The sequence below is a fragment of the Octopus sinensis genome, linkage group LG16, assembly GCF_006345805.1.
Source record: "Octopus sinensis linkage group LG16, ASM634580v1, whole genome shotgun sequence".
Taxonomy (NCBI): Eukaryota; Metazoa; Mollusca; class Cephalopoda; order Octopoda; family Octopodidae; genus Octopus; species Octopus sinensis.
In genome coordinates this window covers 15,298,895-15,319,002 of record NC_043012.1, presented here as the reverse complement: position 1 = coordinate 15,319,002, position 20,108 = coordinate 15,298,895, and the positions used below count along the sequence as shown (strand labels likewise).

Here is a 20,108-nt window from a genome sequence, read left to right as displayed (position 1 = left end):
GCTACTTACCACACAGCCACTCCTGCGCCTATGTGTTGGTCTTTTTATGTCCCCATAAAAGGGACCAATAGAATAAGTACTAGGCTTAAAAAAATAAGTCCTCAGATTGATTTGTTCAACTAAAAAAGCCTCCAAGGTAGTGCCCCAGCATGGTCACAGGCAAATGACTGAAACAAGTAAAAAAACTTTTTTTTTAAATACTAAACCATGCTCCAAAGAAAACTGAAAATAGTTTATTTATTTTTGAACAGTATGTTTTTGGTAAAAAAAAAAAAAAATTTAATGAACTAAAATATTTTACACAATAATCAGGCAGAAAATCGTTCCATCATTACCAAGAACTGTATTAGAAATCGTTGTCGCTGTCATCATCTTCTTCAATCATTTTGTGTCGTAGCACAGCACTGCCTGGTGCTGTTTTCGCTTTCACTGCTATTTCAATATCTTCATCGTCATCAAGATCACCCTCATTGTTATCATCAAGATCGATATCCGAGTCACTGCCAGATTCCTGTGGCGAAAATAAATAAAATTTACAATTTTATATATGTGAGTGTGTGTGACCTGATGCTGAAAAGTTCCTGGCTTTGGATAAAAGAAAATACTAGGGAATCAGTCAAGTAAATCAAGCAAACAAGATTTCCATCAACCACAACTTTTCTGTATTTTTTTTCAATTACAGTATATACCAATGCTAGGTTTGATAGTTATTTAAATTCAGAACATTTCAAGAATTGCTATCATCAGCTCTTTCAGGCTGACATACTATCTGAAACAACTTTCTGGCCTAATGCCTTTTAAGACACCAACCACTTTTAGTTGACTCTTACAACTCACACAGATATGGTGTACTTATTTCTATAAACTGGGATACACACAAAGAACAAGTATTTTATTCTTGCCTTTGCCATATTCCAATTCCTTGGGACTAAAAATTGTAAAATTTCAGTAAATCCAAATTGGTTTTCTTTTGTATATTTTACAATCCACAGACTCAGGATTGTACTCTAATCATCAGAAGTAATTCTACTTAACTAAGAATTTGTATTTGGATGCAGAGGATAAGAAGATGTGAGATTAATGCCTTCGTCTTAAGGCCAATAGCAGTGTCCAATGCTGCTGTCCAATACTTAATGCCATTAAAAAAAGAATAAACCCCAGCATATTTTGTATATTAGAAAAAGACAGTTAAATTTGTTCAGAAAATATTTCAAGTTTTCCAATCAGCTGTAAGGACAAGAATAGGGAATATCTTTGGATGTTTCTCTTTTACTTACATCTTCTGAGTCATCAATGAACATTGAACCTTGCACATGAGCTTTTCTCTCACTATGTGTCAAGCTGGCACCTACAGCAAAACAAATAACAGGAATCATAAGAATTTGAAACACATTTTTTACATGTAGGAAGTAAAGTATGGTGTCTTGCTGAACAATAATATGAATGTAAAATATAGAGCCATGCACAATAGTCTGAAAGTAGAGTATGGTGCCTTGCTTAACAACAGAATCTTTCATTTTCTAGAATTTACCTTCAGGCCTTGTTCTGCTGTGGACAGGTCGAATTGGACGTTGAACCTGACTATCATCTAATTCAGAACCACTGTCTAAGACATCTGTAAGGCAAAAGAAAAGAGACAAACCATAGAGAGAGTTTAGGGTTCTAGAGCTTTTAATAATTACAAAAGGATTCTCTCACTTCACATAAAACTTGTAAATTCAAATGTGCAGTGCAAGGAAATAGTTATTAGTGTTAGAATGAGCTAAATATAATCCACTGGATATTGATACTTGGCACCAGATCAGCCCTGATCAAGCAAATTTATGATCAAACGCATTCCAGCCCCATGACCATACCATCATTATTATATAATATACAGGGATTGGACAAAATAATGGAAACACCTTAAAATTTCAAACTAATTTATTTTAATATGGGGTAGGACTGCCTTTGGCAGCAATTACAGCTTGAATTCTACAAGGTATGGACTCATACAACGTTTGAATTGTTTCCAAAGGAATTTTTGTCCATTCTTCAGCTAAAACAGTCTCCAGTTCTTGTAGTGATGATGGTGGAGGATATCGACTCCTTACTTATTTTTTTAAAATGCACCATAAATGTTCAATAACATTGAGATCTGGGGACTGTGGTGGCCAGATAAGATGTTCAACTCCACTAGAATGTTCCTTGTGCTATTCAGTAACAACTTTAGCTGTATGAATTGGTGCATTATCATCCTGAAAGATTCCATTTCCCTCCGGAAACAGATCCTCAACCATAGGATGAATTTGATCAAATAAAATGCTTAAATAGTCTTTATTAATTCTGCCATGAAGGAAAATCATTGGGCTGGCGGATTTCCAAGATATAGCCCCACCCCACAGATCCCCCTCCATGTTTAACAGTTGGAAGAAGGTAGTCTGGGTCTGGCTCTCTCCACATATATACTCGGCTGGTGTTTGGAAATAAGGTAAAGGATGACTTGTCCGAGAAAATAACATTCTTCCACTGCTCTAGGAACCAATTCTGTAGGTTTTTACTCCTCTTCCATTCCTTGGAGTGAATGATCTCACCCAACAGCCCTATCACAGTGAAGCATCAACAATTCTGAGAGCCAGTTCTTGGTTGGCACTTTTTTTTATTGACCCACTCCAGGAGAGAGATGAAAGTCAAAATTGACCTTAGTAGGATTGGAATTGAAAAGGCAAAGGATAGGTGAAGGTGTGTGTGTGTGTGTGGGGTAAGAAGCTAGCTTCCTAACCACATGGTTCTGGATCCAAACCCACTGCATGGCACCTTGGGCAAGTGTCTCATATTATGGACTTATGAGTGGATTTGGTAGACAGAAACTGAAAGAAGCCCATCATATATGTGTGAGCCTTTGTGTCTGTGATTGTTCCCCACTACTGCTTCACAACTGGTGTATTTGTTGTTGTTTGTTCCTTCTCGAGCCATGCCTGGCTCATAAGGGCCGGTTTCCCGGTTCCTTGCCGTATAGGTTCCCCACCTGGACGAGACGCCGGTCCATCGCAGGTGAGTTGCAAGATGCAGGAGGAAAGAGTGAGAGAAAATTGTGGCGAAAGAGTCAGCAAAGTTCGCCATTACCTTCTGCCGGAGCCGCGTAGAGCTTAGGTGTTTCACTCATAAACACACACACTGCCCAGTCTGAGATTCGAACCCGCGATCCCTCGACCACGAGTCCGCTGCTCTAACCACTAGGCCATGTGCCTCCTCTGACGGTGTATTTACATGCCTGTAACTTAATGGTTCAGCAAAAGAGATCAATAGAATAAATACCAGGTTTAAAGTATATATAAGTCCTGAGACCAATTCATTTAACTAAAAAAATTCGAGGCAGTGCCCCAGCATGACCACAGTCTAATGATTAAAACAAGTAAAAGATAAAAGATCAGAATAATTACTACAAGGTCCCTATCTGACCCCCACTCAATGATTCTGCCCAATCAACAATTAAAGCCTTAAATTAAGTACAAGAATTTAAAACCAAGTCTAGGTGCCAATACCATTATACGAGGGACGTTCAATAAGTAATGCCTCTGACCCACTTGCAGTTGTTTGATCTAGCTGAAATTTTGCATGTGCAATCATTTATATCTCTATAGAGTAAGTGGCAAATTACAGCTCTGAATTAATTATGGTTTCTGATTTACAGGTGTTTGAACCGAGTCAAGTGTGAAATGGAGCCTGTTGAGTGCCGAGCAGTGATCCGGTTTTTGTATTTGAAAGGACGCACACCACGGGAGCCTTTTGATGAAATGAAAGTAACTTATGGTGATGATGCCCCATCATATGACCTTGTAAAACGCTGGCATCGTGAATTCAAACATGGTCGGAACTCTGTGGAAACAGTTCCCAGATCTGGTCGCCCCCTTCTGCCATTGATGAGGCATCTGTCTGTCAAGTTGAGGCTGCAATTTTGGAAGATCGACACATAATTATTCGCCAAATAGCCCATGAGGTCAAGATTAGTACCGGGTCTGTGGAAACTATCATTCATGACCATTTGCATATGCAACAGGTGTCTGCCAGATGGATTCCCAGGTTGCTCATGCCTTTCCAGAAGCAGGAACGCGTCGAGTGCTCGAGGGTGAATTTGGAGATGTGCCAAGAAGATGAGTCAAAATTTTTCAAAAGACTGATTATACAGGATGAAACCTGGGTCCATCACGATGATCCAGAGACCAAAGCCCAGTCAATGCAGTGGAAGCACCGTGACTCACCCCCTCCAAAGAAGGCAAGGGTGCAGCCCTCCGCTGGCAAGGTCATGCTCACAGTCTTCTGGGACCAGGACGGAGTAGTGATGACAGATTTCCTGGCAAAGGGTACCACAATTGCAGGAGCCTATTATGCTTCACTTTTGAGGAAATTAAGAGAAGTTATCAAAATCACGAGGCGGGGCAAGATCAGCAAAGGCATCCTCCTCCTGCAGGACAACGCTCCGGTCCACAACTCGCTTGTCGCCAGATCAGAAGCACAGGTGTATGGCTATGAACTCCTCCCCATCCCTCCTACTTTCCTGACCTTGCACCCTCTGATTTTCACCTCTTCCCAATCATGAAGTTGTTTTTGAAAGGAAAGTGTTTCCCAGATGATGCAGCCTTGATTTCTGAAGTCACGTTCAGATTGGAGGGCCAAGCTGGGGTCTTCTACAAAAACGGTCTCCAGAGCTGCATCAAACGATGGTAGAAATGCGTAACTCTGGATGGTTCCTATATAGAAAAAGACTAATAACTGTGCCAAGTTTCGTTGCTCTACTGCTATGGGAAGTGGGTCAGGGGTATTACTTATTGAACGCCCCTCGTATACCATTAAATCAGAAAAGACACGTGTATAAGTTGGAAATACTAACATGAAATAAATCATAAACAAAGATACTAACCTGAGGTTTGGCTGAAATCATCATCTTCGTCATCTTCATCAAAAATATTCTTGGGGTCTCTTTCAACTTGGCGTAATGCCTCGGCTGTCGATTTCAGAGCATATTGATTTTCCTAGAGAATCAATAATAACATAAAATCTGTCATACCACAGATGTAACAGCTGATAAATCAAATATCAATATAGTACACAAGTATGTGATGTTTACAAACAACCTAACAAGTCTACTGATAGAACAAATGCCATATTTCCTGGCATACAAGTTGAATTTCCCAGACCAAAAATTCCATGTAAAATGCTTCAGGATTTGGAAAGCAACTGATGATGTTTCGATGTTTACACAACATGTTTACCCTAAAATATTCTACATTGACTTGTATACCAAAAAATACAGTAACACACCAACAATGAAATATACAAACTTTCACTTTATCTTGTTCCATTTTACTGTATTCTTCAAGTTGTTGTTCAAGGTATGTGAGATTGCGGAACTTGATAATGTAAGCTTCGTATAGTTTCTCTAATTCTTGTTCCAGTCTTTCATATTCATCCATATAAGCAGGCCTTAAAATAAAAATGAGACTCTCTGTAAGAATTATATTGATGCAAAAAAGATATTTCTAAAGCATCATCATTTAATGTCCACTTTTCATGTTTACATGGCTCAGATGGAATTTGTTGAGGCAAATTTTCTATGTCAAATGCCCTTCCTGCCACTAGCCCTCACTTTTCCCCATGTAAGGTGATATTTCCCCATGCTCAGACATGTTTTTCAGGGAAGGCTGGATATGAACAACTGCACTTTAAGCTAGGTAACACCACAAATTTGGATCGTGTCTTTCTGTAGTTTACATTGTACAAGTGAAATGAAAGCCAGTTTAAGGATTAGTGGAATCATTTCATTATGTCTCTATAAAGGACACAAAAATTATGTTTTAGAAGTGGAGCCACATAAAAAGCATGAAGTGGTTGGCATTTGGAAGGGCATCCAGCTGTAAAAACCATGCCAAAACTGACCTCACCTGTGCTTGTGTCATGTAAAAATCACTCAATCCACACTACAGGGTGGTTGGTGTTAGGAAGGGCATCCATCCATAAAAACCATGCTAAAACAGATACAGTAGCCTGGAGTAGCCTTCTACCTGGCCAGCTCCTGTCAAAACGTCCAACCCATGCCAGCATGGAAGACAGACATTAAATGATGATGAAATGGAGAATATATATATGAACATTTTTGAGAATATTATCTACAAAGTGACTGACATCAAAACCAGGGAAAATTCAGTAGTGGCCTTTATGAGGAGTGAAATGGTTGTACTCAATACTATGATCAGGCCATTGGGAACCTTTCACAGAATCCACATTATTGCAAACATTCAAGTCAGGTGTCCCTGTCTGAAGATAACCTGCTCTCTATTTCTACCAGTCTCAGAGGCCCATAGAGACTCCATTCCTCCCCCGACAGAGCAATAAAATAAACCTAGCTCATTCATATTGAACTGAAGTTTATTCTATGTCTGTTGATAAAATCAATATACCGTAAATCCTTGAGTATAATCCACACTTTTTTCCCAAAATTTAAAGGTCAAAATCCCTAGTGCGTACTATATACGAGGTTAAAAATGAAAAATATTTTCTAAGCAATGTCCAAGATTATTTGTTGTCAGGCAATGTTTATTCAGACACATTTTGTGATGTCGGGCACGAAAATACCTTAAGCTAAGCCTGAAAGCAATGAAGTCATAAAAGAATCATCCATAACTTGCAGTAAGCAACATTTATTAGAATAAAAGTATTCAGAACACAGAATAACATGTAACAAAAACAATTTGCAAACATATTTACATTCCCATTATTGTATTACGCATGCGCGGAAGTGTTTGTTCGACTAGGTGTTGCTAGCTTAATTACACACGACTCAAGTTAGAGAAGGGGTGCGTATTATACACAAGGTTTAGGTTTTTCAGAGGTACAGCCCCCTAAAAATCCCCTGCGTATTATACTCAAGAACAGACTATACTCGAGGATTTACGGTAAACTTTTTGTAAGCTGCTTCTATACACTTACAGTTTCTAGTGTAGCTCAACATTAATTATGAAAAATAACACCTGAACCTGTCCCTTTATCATGCTTTAACCTCCCACACCTGCCATAAAGCCACCTCCCATCCTCTAAAACATTTCCCCCATTCACTCAAGATAGCTTTTTTCCTTTTCTTGTTATTTTCTTGCCTTGTAACTTAGCAACTTCACCGGTGCTGATGGCACGAAAAAAAAAGCAGCCACTACAGGCTGTAAAGTGGTTGGCATTAATTAGGAAGGGCATCTGGCCATAGAAACCATGTCAAGCCTGACATTGCATCTCAATGTAGACCTGTAGCTCATCAGATCCTATCAAACCATCGAACCCGTGCCAGGATGGAGAACAAATTTAAATGATGATGAGGAGGAGGACTGACATTTGTTATTCAATAAAGAGTTTCAAAATTCATTCAAAAGAAAAAAAAGAAAAGAAAATCTCACAGAAATGTTGTGAACAACCAACCTAACATTTTGTAAAGTCTGCAATCTTTTCTGATTTCTGTCAAGTTCTATTTTCCTCTTTTCAATTTTGTTATCCAAAGTTGATTCATCGGCAGCAATATTCTCCAACATAGCAACAGTTTTTTGAATATCACTCTGTGAAACAGGAAAACAGGATTTCAGATTCAAAAGACTTGTTTAAGAAACAAATATCATAAACATTTCTCTTGCAACCTAAACCAGTAAGGAAGAGTGCCAATGACTCAAACTGTCTTCAACTCTCATCTTTTCCAACATCTTTTCCAGCCTAATTCTTTCAGTCTTTTCTCTCATCTTTTCTGCTCAAGTTCCACTTCGATACAACATCAATCACTTATCCATCCAACTGTGCCATTCCACTTGAATTCTGTTTTACCTTACCTGAACTATCTTCATTGATGCATTTATTCCTTTTTCAACTTCGTTTATTTCCAGGGGCCGTGCAATAACAGAGGATCGACTTTCCTTCAAAAAATAAATAGTAAGAGAAATCAAGATGTAACTTCATCAAAGTTTTTATCGACTGAATAAAGTCTAGCAATGCCTCAGCTAATTATATATACTCTTTACTCTCTTTTACTCATTTACTTGTTTCAATCATTTGACTGTGGCCATGCTGGAGCACCACCTTTAGTCAAGCAAATCGACCCCAGGACTTATTCTTTGTAAGCCTAGTACATATTCTATCAGTCTCTTTTGCTGAACTGCTAGGTTACGGAGACGTAAACACACCAGCATCGGTTGTCAAGCGATGTTGGGGGGGTGGGGGACAAACACATGTATATACATATACATATATATACGACAGGCTTCTTTCAGCTTCCATCTACCAAATCCACTCACAAAGTTTTGGTCAGCTCGAGGATATAGTAGAAGACACTTGCCCAAGGTGCCACGCAGTGGGACTGAACCCAGAACTATGTGGTTGGTAAGCAAGCTACTTACCACACAGCCACTCATGTGCCTATATATATATATATATATGTATAAGGGAGAAAAGGAACACACGAGTTGATATATATGAAAAAACAAGTCAAAATAGAAAATGCTAAAATAATTTTATAAAGAACATTTCAGTACCGGTTTCGGTCATTTTGAGACCTTTTCAACTGTAACGATTGAATAATTAAATTTAGAAAAATTAAAGAAAAGTTTTTTTAAAGGAATATTTCTATAGTAGTGTTCAGATTTAAGTGGCATTCTGCCTTTCTCTGACTCCCTTGTTTGCACTTGTGTGTTCGAGGCCGTTGTGATTCACAACGGCCTCGAACACACAAGTGCAAACAAGGGAGACAGAGAAAGGCAGAATGCCATTTATATTTGAACACTATACAAATATTCCTTTAAAAAAACTTTTCTTTAATTTTTCTAAATTTAATTATTTAATCGTTACAGTTGAAAAGGTCTCAAAATGACCGAAACCGGTACTGAAATGTTCTTTATAAAATTATTTTAGCATTTTCTATTTTGACTTGTTTTTTCATATATATATATATATATATATACATATATCTCGACTGGCTTCTGTGCCGGTGGCACATAAAAAGCACCAACCAATCGTGGCCGATGCCAGACCCCTCTGGCACCTGTGCAGGTGGCATGTAAAAAGCACCCACTACACTCACGGAGTGGTTGGTGTTAGGAAGGGCATCCAGCTGTAGAAACACTGCCAGATCAGACTGGAGCCTGGAGCAGCCCCTGGCTCCCTAGACCCCGGTCGAACCGTCCAACCCGTGCTAGCACGGAAAACGGACGTTAAACGATGATGATGATGATGATGATGATATACATATACATATATATTCAGGTTGCTGAATAAAGAAAATGAATGGGATAAAGAGAGACTGCCAAATGTTGACCCAACAGAGGGACCAGCTATCCGAGTTGACAGTTCCTTGGTAGTAAAGGCAATTAGAAGCATGAAGACAGGGAAAGCCCCAGGCCCATCAGGAATCACTGCAGAGATGCTCAAAATATCTGGTAGTGTCGGCTATAGCCTAGTCACCCGTATAGTTAATCAGGTGATACACGAAGGAGTCATACCCAATGACTGGTGTAGCAGCATAATAGTCAACTGCTACAAAGGTAAAGGTGATGCCCTAGATACAAATAATTACAGAGGTATCAAGCTGTTAGATCAGGTAATGAAGGTTACGGAGAGGGTCATAGCCCAACTAATTAGAGAGAGAGTTAGCCTAGATGAGATGCAGTTTGGGTTCGTGCCAGGGAAAAGTACCACTGATGCTATATTCCTGGTAAGGCAGCTGCAGGAGAAATACCTAGCCAAAGATAAGCCCCTGTATCTGGCTTTTGTTGACATGGAGAAAGCCTTCGACAGGGTCCCCTGATCCCTTATCTGGTGGTTAATGAGGAAACTAGGGATAGATGAATGGTTAGTGAGAGCTGTGCGAGCCATGTACAGGGACGCTGCTAGTAAGGTGAGGGTTGGCAACGAGTACAGTGAAGAATTCCGGGTAGAGGTAGGGGTCCACCATCGCTCAGTCCTCAGCCCCCTCCTATTTACCATAGTTCTCCAGGCAATAACGGAGGAATTCAAGACAGGATGCCCCTGGGAGCTCCTCTATGCTGATGACCTTGCTCTAATTGCTGAGTCTCTATCAGAACTGGAGGAGAAGTTTCAGGTGTGGAAGCAAGGATTAGAATCGAAGGGCCTTAGAGTCAATCTAGCTAAAACCAAAGTCCTAATAAGTAGTAAGGTAGACAAATCACAAATGCCTTCAGGTTGATGGCCCTGCTCGATCTGTAGAAAAGGTGTAGGTAGAAACTCTATAAGATGCACCAAGTGTAAGCTATGGACACATAAGAGGTGCAGCAATGTCAAAGGAAGGCTAACTAGGAAGATAGTTTTTGTATGTGGTAGATGCTCAGGAGCAATAAACACTGAAAATGCTCTGAGACCAACTTCTGCCACTTTCCAGGGAGAAAAACTAGAAATAGTTGATAGTTTCCGTTACCTAGGTGACCAAGTCAGTAGCGGGGGCGGGTGTGCTGAAAGTGTAAATGCTAGAGTAAGAATAGCTTGAGCAAAGTTCAGAGAGCTCTTACCTCTGCTGGTGACAAAAGGCCTCTCGCTCAGAGTAAAAGGCAGACTGTATGACGCGTGTGTACGAACAGCCATGCTACATGGCAGTGAAACATGGGCCGTGACTGCTGAGGATATGCGTAAGCTCGCAAGAAATGAAGCCAGTATGCTCCGATGAATGTGTAATGTCAGTGTTCATACTCGACAGAGTGTAAGTACCTTGAGAGAAAAGCTGGACCTAAGAAGCATCAGATGTGGTGTGCAAGAGAGACGTTTGCGCTGGTATGGTCATGTGGTGAGAATGGATGAAGATAGTTGTGTGAAAAAGTGCCACACCCTAGCTGTTGAGGGAACCTGTGGAAGAGGCAGACCCAGGAAAACCTGGGACGAGGTGGTGAAGCACAACCTTCGAACTTTAGGTCTCACTGAGGAGATGACTAGAGACCGAGACCTATGGAAGTATGCTGTGCATGAGAAGACTCGGCAGGACTAGTGAGACCATTACCCGTGGCCTCTACCTGGTATGTAGCCAGTTGACTTATGCATACCTTTCCTTCTTGGGACACAAAACTCCACTTGTGAAGACCCGTTAAGGCAAGTGGAAATCGGAAATCAAAATCAAATCAAATCAAATCAAATCAGAAATCAGAACCAAAATCGAAGTCGATCAACATCAATGGAAATTGCAGCTGCGATACCAGTGCCGGTGACAAGTAAGCGAACCATCCGATTGTGGCCGTTGCCAGCGCTGCCCCGACTGGCCTCCGTGCCGGTTGCACGTAAAAAGCACCATCCGATCGTGGCCGTTGCCAGCCTCGCCTGGCCCCCGTGCCGGTGGCACGTAAAAAGCACCATCCGATCGTGCCCGTTGCCAGCCTTGCCTGGCCCCCGTGCCATTGGCACGTAAAAAGCACCATCCGTCCGTGGCCGTTTGCCAGCCCCGTCTGGCACCTGTGCGGGTGGCACATAAAAAGCACCCACTACACTCACGGAGTGGTTGGTGTTAGGAAGGGCATCCAGCCATAGAAACACTGCCAGATCAGACTGGGCCTGGTGCAGCCTCCTGGCTTCCCAGACCCCAGTTGAACCGTCCAACCCATGCTAGCATGGAAAGCGGACGCTAAATGATGATGATGATGTATATATATACACACACACACAATGGGCTTCCAACACATTTCTGCCTACCAAATCCACTCACAAAGCATTTTTGGTTAGCCCTGGGCCATTGTTAAAGACAACTGCCCAAGGTGCCACACTGATGGACTGAACCTGAAACTATGTGGTTCCCAAGTGAGTTTCTTAAGCACACAGCCATGCCTGCTCTTGAATCCAACAATCCCATTCAATGAATGACTGGGGGAAAAAAGAAAAGAAATGTAAATAATGAAGTTCTACAAACAACAACCTCAACAATGAAATCCTGACATGCAAAAACTCACCTGTAAATCAGCTTCCTTTGCCAAGAGGTCATAGAGTGTAGCTCCTTTTAGTGTTATCTCTGATGCCAGTTTCCGAGCTTCTTTTAAATCAACAATCTGGAGAAAATAAAATGTTAATTTACAGACAAAAATACCACAAAACATAAAGAAAGAAAATTCCTGAAATTAAAGAGGATTCATTTTTAAAGACTTTTAAAAGTATTTTTCAAAATTAATTTGAATTTTAGTACCATAAATCCTCGAGTATAATCCGCATTTTTTCCCCAAAATTTAAAGGTCAAAATCCCTAGTGTGTACTATATGCGAGGTTAAAAATGAAAATTATTTTCTAAGCAATGTCCGAGTCTCTATTTGCTGTCCAGCAATGTTTATTCAGACACTTTTGTGATGTCGGGCGCGAAAATACCTTAAGCTAAGCCTGAAAGCAATGAAGTCATAAAAGAATCATCCATAACTTGCAGTAAGCAACATTTATTAAATGTTATTACTGTTATTTCTTTATTTTCTGCAAATAAAATGCACAAAAAAGCTACACGTTTGCATTATGTAATATATACAATAATAATAAAGTACGATACCGTATACATTTTTACAAACCAAGGACGTTATATAGACCTCCTTGACTCAAGTTAGAGAAGGGGTGCGTATTATACACAAGGTTTAGGTTTTTCAGAGGTACAGCCCCCTAAAAATCCCCTGCATATTATACTCAAGGGCGAACTATACTTGAGGATTTATGGTAAACAATTTTTATAAAGATAAAACAACTGGGAACTTACAGAATAGATGGATAGGTTACAACATTAAAAAAAAAACTGATTTTAAAATATTTTGAAATACCTAAACAGAACAAAGCAGAAACCTTTTTCTGTTTGTCGTCTCACTTCAATTTTGGTTTAGGTCGAAGTGAGACCAAATTTAAGTAAAACAAATAAAATTCATCTGATAATCATTAATATAAGATAAATATATAATTGTGGATATATAAGGCTAAATATTTATTCATCCAATGTACCATAACAATGAATCTACAATGTTATTCTGAAATAGTTTTGTATGTAACTATGGAACAGAATCAAAGATTTAATTTATTATAGACACAACATTTATATTATTTGTAAGAGAACTGAGTAATAAATTTTTGAAACTGTCACATATACACAAACAACAACACACCCACCTATACACATTACTGCTGCTGCTACTACTACTACTGCTGCTGCTGCTGCTGCTGCTAATATATACATATTTTTAGAATGCACAGTACAACGGAGTGGTTACTGTACTTCATTCACTGGGGTTATGGGTTCAAGTCCAACCATATTCACTTTCCTCTGATATACAACAATGACTTTGCTAAATCTGTACTACATCCTTATTTTCATACCAGGTTTGTCAAAGCATAACCAACATTGTTCATAGTCTAACAGGTTTAATACAACAGATTATGTTGAGTCTGTTACATAGTTCCGATGGTTTAATTGTGCTTGCAATACACATTATTCTTTCAACACATTTTTAATAACTTCAATGAGACAGTCACAATCAAAAAGTGAAGAGAAATGAACTCGTATTTTACTTATCAACAAGTGTGTGCAGCTTATTTTATAGTGTGATCTAACCCATGATAGCATTGAAAAACAGATGTAAAATGAACAAACAAATAAAACAATCCACAAGGTAAAGGTGACAAATGTATGAGAAAGAATTTAGTTTTCAAAGTTGTTCTTATCTAATACTGCACCTTTACAACTTTACAACCACCAAAGTGGGTTTCACAGCATCTCGAGAACAACATGCTTCAGAAAGAAATAGTTTCAAAAGAAACTATACATTTCATACCTCTCTCTAAATTTCCAACAAGCTTACAATTTTCAAAATACTGACACAGATAATGCTCATAGAGTAAATTGCTCAAACTTCTGTGTCCATCATTAGATTAAACTGGCTTATCTCTGTCAGTGATGTACATGAAACACAGTAAAGGCAACAACTACAACCAAGAATTATCAAAACTTACTATAGACATCACAGCACAGTGATACTAAAGGGAATACCTTTTGATACCCATTTCTTTACTATCCACAAGGGGCTGAACACAGAGGGGATGAACAAAGACAGACACACGGATTAAGTCGATTATATCGACCCCAGTGCGTAACTGGTACTTATTTAATCAACCCCGAAAGGATGAGAGGCAAAGTCGACCTCAGTGGAATTTGAACTCACAACGTAACAACAGAGAAAATACCGCTCGGCATTTCGCCCGGCGTGCTAACCCCTCTGCCAGCCCCTCGCCGCCTTAGTGATACCAATCTGTCTGGGATAGCCCTTGGTTTAATGAGATAAGTTTCATGTTTCAAAGTGATTTTAGTTAAAACTTTACATCAAAATTCCATGTTAATTTATGCTCCAGACACTAACTTAATAATGACAAAATATATTACAAAATTCTTTATTATTTTCAAAATTAGTTGTAGTACAAATGCAGTGTTTTCCAACAGAAATATGATAACAAAATTTATCACCAAAAATAACTGGTAAAAGATAAAACCATTCATACTTCTCTTTACTCTTTTACTCTTTTACTTGTTTCAGTCATTTGACTGCGGCCATGCTGGAGCACCGCCTTTAGTCAAGCAAATCGACCCCGGGACTTATTCTTTGTAAGCCCAGTGCTTATTCTATCGGCCTCTTTTGCCGAACCGCTAAGTGACGGGGACGTAAACACACCAGCATCAGTTGTCAAGCAATGCTAGGGGTCAAACACAGACACACAAACACACACACACACACACATATATATATACATATATACGACAGGCTTCTTTCAGTTTCCGTCTACCAAATCCACTCACAAGGCATTGGTAGGCCCGAGGCTATAGCAGAAGACACTTGCCCAAGATGCCACGCAGTGGGACTGAACCCGGAACCATGTGGTTGGTTAGCAAGCTACTTACCACACAGCCACTCCTGTGCCTAGTTTTACAATTAAAATTTAAAACAAATTTTAAAACATATTAAAGAACACCTACTTTAGATGATATATCAAAGGAGATTGGACCACTTTCATTGCTTTCAGTATCGTCCAATGAATTAAATTCATTAGTCTTCATAACATTGTACAAAACTGATGTTATTTTCAGCAATTCTTTCACAGCATAGCCATCAGCTTGGTAAAGTTTTTTGCTGTTTAACTTCAAATGAGATTTTATGGCCTGTAAAGATTTCAAGCAAATCCTAGTAAATCATTCCAAATGGTAAAAAGCTACAAAAATCAAAGAAGTAATACAGTATGGACTTACAAAGTGTTTAATATGCTTTCTAATATATCATGGTTGCAGAACAAAATACGGTGTCACAAAAAAGTAACAAAAAAGTAACATACTAAGGTTAACAATGTTCACTACTTCTTTTCTAATTCACCAATGAATAATATTCCACAGCCAACTGGCTTCTGTGCCAGTGGCACATAAAAGGGCACCATTCGAGTGTCATCGTTACCAACGTCGCCTTACTGGCACCTGTGCTGGTGGCATGTATAAAAAGATTCGAGCGAGGTCATTGCCAGTACCGCCTGGCTGGCCCCCGTGCCGGTGGCACGTAGAAAGCACCCACTACACTCTCGGAGTGGTTGGCGTTAGGAAGGGCATCCAGCTGTAGAAACTTTGCCAGATCAAGATTGGAGCCTGGTGCAGCCATCTGGTTCGCCAGCCCTCAGTCAAAATCGTCCAACCCATGCTAGCATGGAAAGCGGACGTTAAACGATGATGATGTTGAAAGACATGCAGAAACACACACACAAACAACCAAAAAGTATACATAGCTTTTTTTTTTTTTGAAGTTTGTGTTGTGTTGCACTTAAAATTCCCATGGTGACAACATTATCTATCTATCTATCTATCTATCCCTTTCACACTCTCTCTCTTTCTCTCTCTCATATACAGTTTCTCTCAACTTTTTCTCCTCTTCTTCTAAATAAATGTTGTGTAAAAGGGGTTATTTCCTCTTTCGATTCTTACCCTTCTCTCCTCCCTCTGATAGATGTTGTGACGGACAGACAGGCAGAGATCAGCTTCTCTTTTATAATATAAAATGGTACAAACTTTGACAGGCATTAGGTAGGTTTAACCAGCAGGTTAAATGGATCTCCATTTGTTTCAACAAAGAGTATTCAGTTATTTGATCAACTGAATTACTTGTTCGTTGAATTACTATCCAAGTGGCTGAGTATTCTACAGACATATGGTTAATTAAAAAAAAAAAGTACACCAAAGAGAAAGTAATATATTATTTTCATTAAATAAAGATGATGAAACCCTACCATAAACTCTGTCACAGATCTAATGAAAAGGACACGATCTTGCTGAGTGTCAGTGTCAGAGTGGATGGAGGCAGTTGGCTCAAATCTGAAAAAGAAAATAGACAATATTTTTAAAAACTTGATGATGATAATAATGAAGATGACGATGATGTTTTTTAACCCCAAGTCAAACCTGATTGAGCAGACCTCTGATGAAATCATCATCATCATTTAACGTCCACCTTCCATGCTGGCATGGGGTGGGGGCAGACCGTTTGACAAGAGTTGGCCAGGAAAAAGCCTACACCAGACTTCGGTAACTGTTTTAGCAGGATTTTTACAGTTGGATGCCCTTCCTAACACCAACCACTCAGCAGAGTGGACTTATTGCTTTTTAATATGGCACAAGCACAGGCAAGATCAGTTTTGGCAAGGTTTTTACAGCTCTTATATCCTTCCAAATGCCAACCACTTTACAGTGTGGACTGGGTGCTTTTAAGTGGCACCTGCATTGACAGGGTCACCAAGTGCTTTCAAAACAGAAAAAAAAAACCTCGTTTGAGAGGGGAGGGAGCATTGGAGGAGGTGACCTTGTGTTGGATGATGAAAGGCTATAGTGAGACAGAGAGGCAGAAACGGGTGTCTTGCTGTAGAGGAGGTACAAGGTAAGCTGGCTGGAGAGAGAGAGAGAGAGAAAGATCAGAAATAAAGACAGAAACAGGTGCGTTGCCGTTACCCAACCTGGGGGAGGTGCAGGAGAAGGAGAGAGACAGACAGACAGACAGCAGGATAGGGATGGTGGCAAAGTGCCAGGCATACGCAATGACACAGTGGCACAGGGCCAAAATGGCAGGTTTGGGGAGCAAGAGGTAAGCCTAGCACCCACATTGGTGGCACATAAAAACAGCCCTTTGAAAGTTGAGCAGACCCCTGCCATGCTTGAGAAGACCTGTCAAGCCAAGTGGAATTCTAGTGGTGGCCAATGCCAGTGTTGCATAAGTGGCACCCATACCGGTGGCACATCAAAAGCACTCTTTGAAAATTGAGCAATATGCTGTGCTTGAGAAGAAGACCCATCAAGCCAAATGAAATTGTAGTCATAACCGATGCCTGTGTCATATAACTGACACCCATGCTGGTGGCACTTAAAAGCACCCTTTTGAACATTGGGTCTCATGGAGGCAGTGACAAATAACAAAGACCTTTGGCGATATTCTGTGCTTGAGAAGACCGGTGAAGCCAAGTGAGATCGCAGTCGTGGCTGATGCCGGTGTTACATAACTAACACCTGTGCAGGTGGTATGTAAAAAGCACCCACTTCACTCTTGGAGTGGTTGATGTTAGGAAGGGCATCCAGCTATAGAACCCATGCCAAATCAGATGGGAATCTGGTGCAGCTCCCCGGCTTACCAGTTTTCAGTCAAACTGTCCAACTCATGCCAGGATGGAGAACAGACATTAAATGATGATGATGATGATTACCTGATATTGTTCCATGTAACAGACATGGCCAAAATATATCTTATACCATTTCCAAACATTACAAAGAAACACAGTAAAAATCTGGAATACTTTAGGTGAATGTATGTTAACTTTCACACAGCCATGGTGACTGGTTCACCTACCGTTTTACCAGCCATAATAATATCTCAGCAACTAGGGCAAAATTTGGCTTCCGGAAGTTTTCCATGGATATAAGTCGTGGATAGCCTAAAGCTCTCATCATTTCAGTGAAATCTGAAAAATGGAATAAAACAGAAAGTTTAAAACATAAATACTTTATAACCTCATCAGAAGACATTTATAAAAGTATATACATCATAAATGGACACACGGACACACACACACACACAGACACACACACACAGTGTAGAAATATTTTGCGAATTTTATTTATTCTGTTTGTTGATGCAAACCATAAATTATTTCCTCATAATCTGAGGGTTTTGGGGGTTTATTTTTCTATATATGTATGTGTATATATATATATATGTGTGTGTGTGTGTATATATATATATAAAAAGCACCATCCGTCCGTGGCCGTTTGCCAGCTCCGTCTGGCACCTGTGCGGGTGGCACGTAAAAAGCACCCACTACACTCACAGAGTGGTTGGCGTTAAGAAGGGCATCCAGCCGTAGAAACACTGCCAGATCAGACTGGGCCTGCTGCAGCCTTCTGGCTTCCCAGACCCCAGTCGAACCGTCCAACCCATGCTAGCATGGAAAGCGGATGTTAAACGACAACGACGATGATGATGATGATGATGTATATATATATATATATATATATATATATGTATATATATATATGTATGTGTATATATATAAAAATACAAAATGGGACAAGAACGCAAAACATTCAAATAGACGATACAAAAAACACGGACAGGTCATTCGAAACCTCAAATCTTCAGTCAAGAACCGGATCATCCTTGCAATTTCGGCTCTGTGTGTGTGTGCGTGTGTATGTATATATATATATATATACATATATATATATATATATGTATATATATGCTAAACTTCAAGTAGTTTCACTAATTTCACTGTTCCCAGAGTTTGTAGTTGACATCATTCTCACTTCATTTTTCAGTCTGGTACAGAGAGAAGGGACACAACTCAACAGAATCAACTTGTCATCTTCTATTGAAAGAACTGACCAACTGTATAGATACAAACACATTTTTTTCTTCTTTCTTGTTTTATATATATATATATATATATATATATATATACGAGCATGTTCCGATCGAATACACCTGTTAGTCTCTGTTATAAACATCATCAGAACTTACAAGGCTTACAAAAAGAAAATGAAAATTAGATAAAAAGCAACAGATTCGAACTGCTACACTACACCCATAAGATGAACCATGTCGTGAGATTGTACCTAGTCGTTCGGCAAACTACTCCTATCTACCTACAGATGATAGGCCTTACGGCAGTGTCAAGTGATGCCCATGAGTGTCTTGGCTGTTGCAATGCCTTAGCAACCCCATCTCCCGTCGTTATACTGCCAGCGTGTTGGGTTGCTTCAGAAGGTTACGTCGAACGTTCTGCTGTGCAACCATTTGAGCCACTGGATGACCATTTGAGCCACTGGACAAGTTCAACCGAAACTTTTTTTATTTATTTATTTCTTCCTGCTTTTCCTCATTTTTTTTTTCTTCGCTCATGTTTGTATTTTCTTCGGTTTGGGATTTGTTTGTTAATGTTTTGTATTATATATGTATCATATACATACGTGTTATATATGTAATAAAAAGGCGATAAAAATAAGACTTAAATAATTCAAGAGATAACAAGACATTGAAATTAAATTAACACTGTGTAAGTCGTTCGCATACAACAACAACGGTTAAACTCCAGTTCTGCCCTTTTTTTTAATATTTGGTTACATGTTGTTTTACACCTATTACCCTTTTTTTTTTCCCGGGTCAGAAACAGGAGGTTAACCACAACAAATATGAATCATGTCTTTGAGATTTACAAACAAAATAGTTTTGTTTCTTGATTTATCGAAACTACATATAAGATAGTAATTTTAGTAATTTTAGCTCCGAATTTTGCTTAGCAACAAAATAATTACAACAAACAACAAACTAACAACATTTTCGTGAACTTACACTGAAGCAAAAAGTATGTTCAATGACAAAATAGAAAGTAAATATTATTCATATCTGAAAATAACTTACTTCGAAGGTCACGGTAAGACATTTTAGTGGAATTTTGGTAATACAATAAATAGAATAGTTTAAAGTTATGGTAGCAACGCCATGTTTACGTAATCAAGGGAGATGATCGGTAACTAGGAAGTTATCTTCCCTTGACACATGTATTGAGATAATAGAAATAAGTCG

The 20,108-nt window shown here is 39.3% G+C and overlaps 1 protein-coding gene across 1 annotated transcript; it reads right to left on the bottom strand.

The window, feature by feature from the left end:
* Nucleotides 1–215: 215 nt before the first annotated feature.
* Nucleotides 216–20,108, bottom strand: LOC115220473 (clusterin-associated protein 1). The gene is made up of 12 exons (XM_029790602.2): nt 19,944–20,108; nt 17,874–17,985; nt 16,270–16,354; nt 14,981–15,163; nt 11,946–12,041; nt 7,842–7,925; nt 7,444–7,577; nt 5,322–5,463; nt 4,901–5,012; nt 1,532–1,615; nt 1,278–1,348; nt 216–511 (listed from the first exon to the last, which is right to left on the bottom strand). The coding sequence occupies exons 1-12, from the start codon at nt 19,963–19,965 to the stop codon at nt 347–349; spliced, it is 1,290 nt and encodes a 429-aa protein (XP_029646462.1). The 5' UTR covers nt 19,966–20,108; the 3' UTR covers nt 216–346.

Coding starts and splice junctions, on each gene's coding strand:
- LOC115220473 (XM_029790602.2), bottom strand. CDS start 19,965: ATGTCTTACCGTGACCTTCGAA. Junction 7,578..7,841: donor CATCAATGAAGATAGTTCAG/GTAAGGTAAAAC, acceptor CCTGTTTCACAG/AGTGATATTCAAAAAACTGT. Junction 1,616..4,900: donor TGATTTCAGCCAAACCTCAG/GTTAGTATCTTT, acceptor TTTGCCTTACAG/ATGTCTTAGACAGTGGTTCT.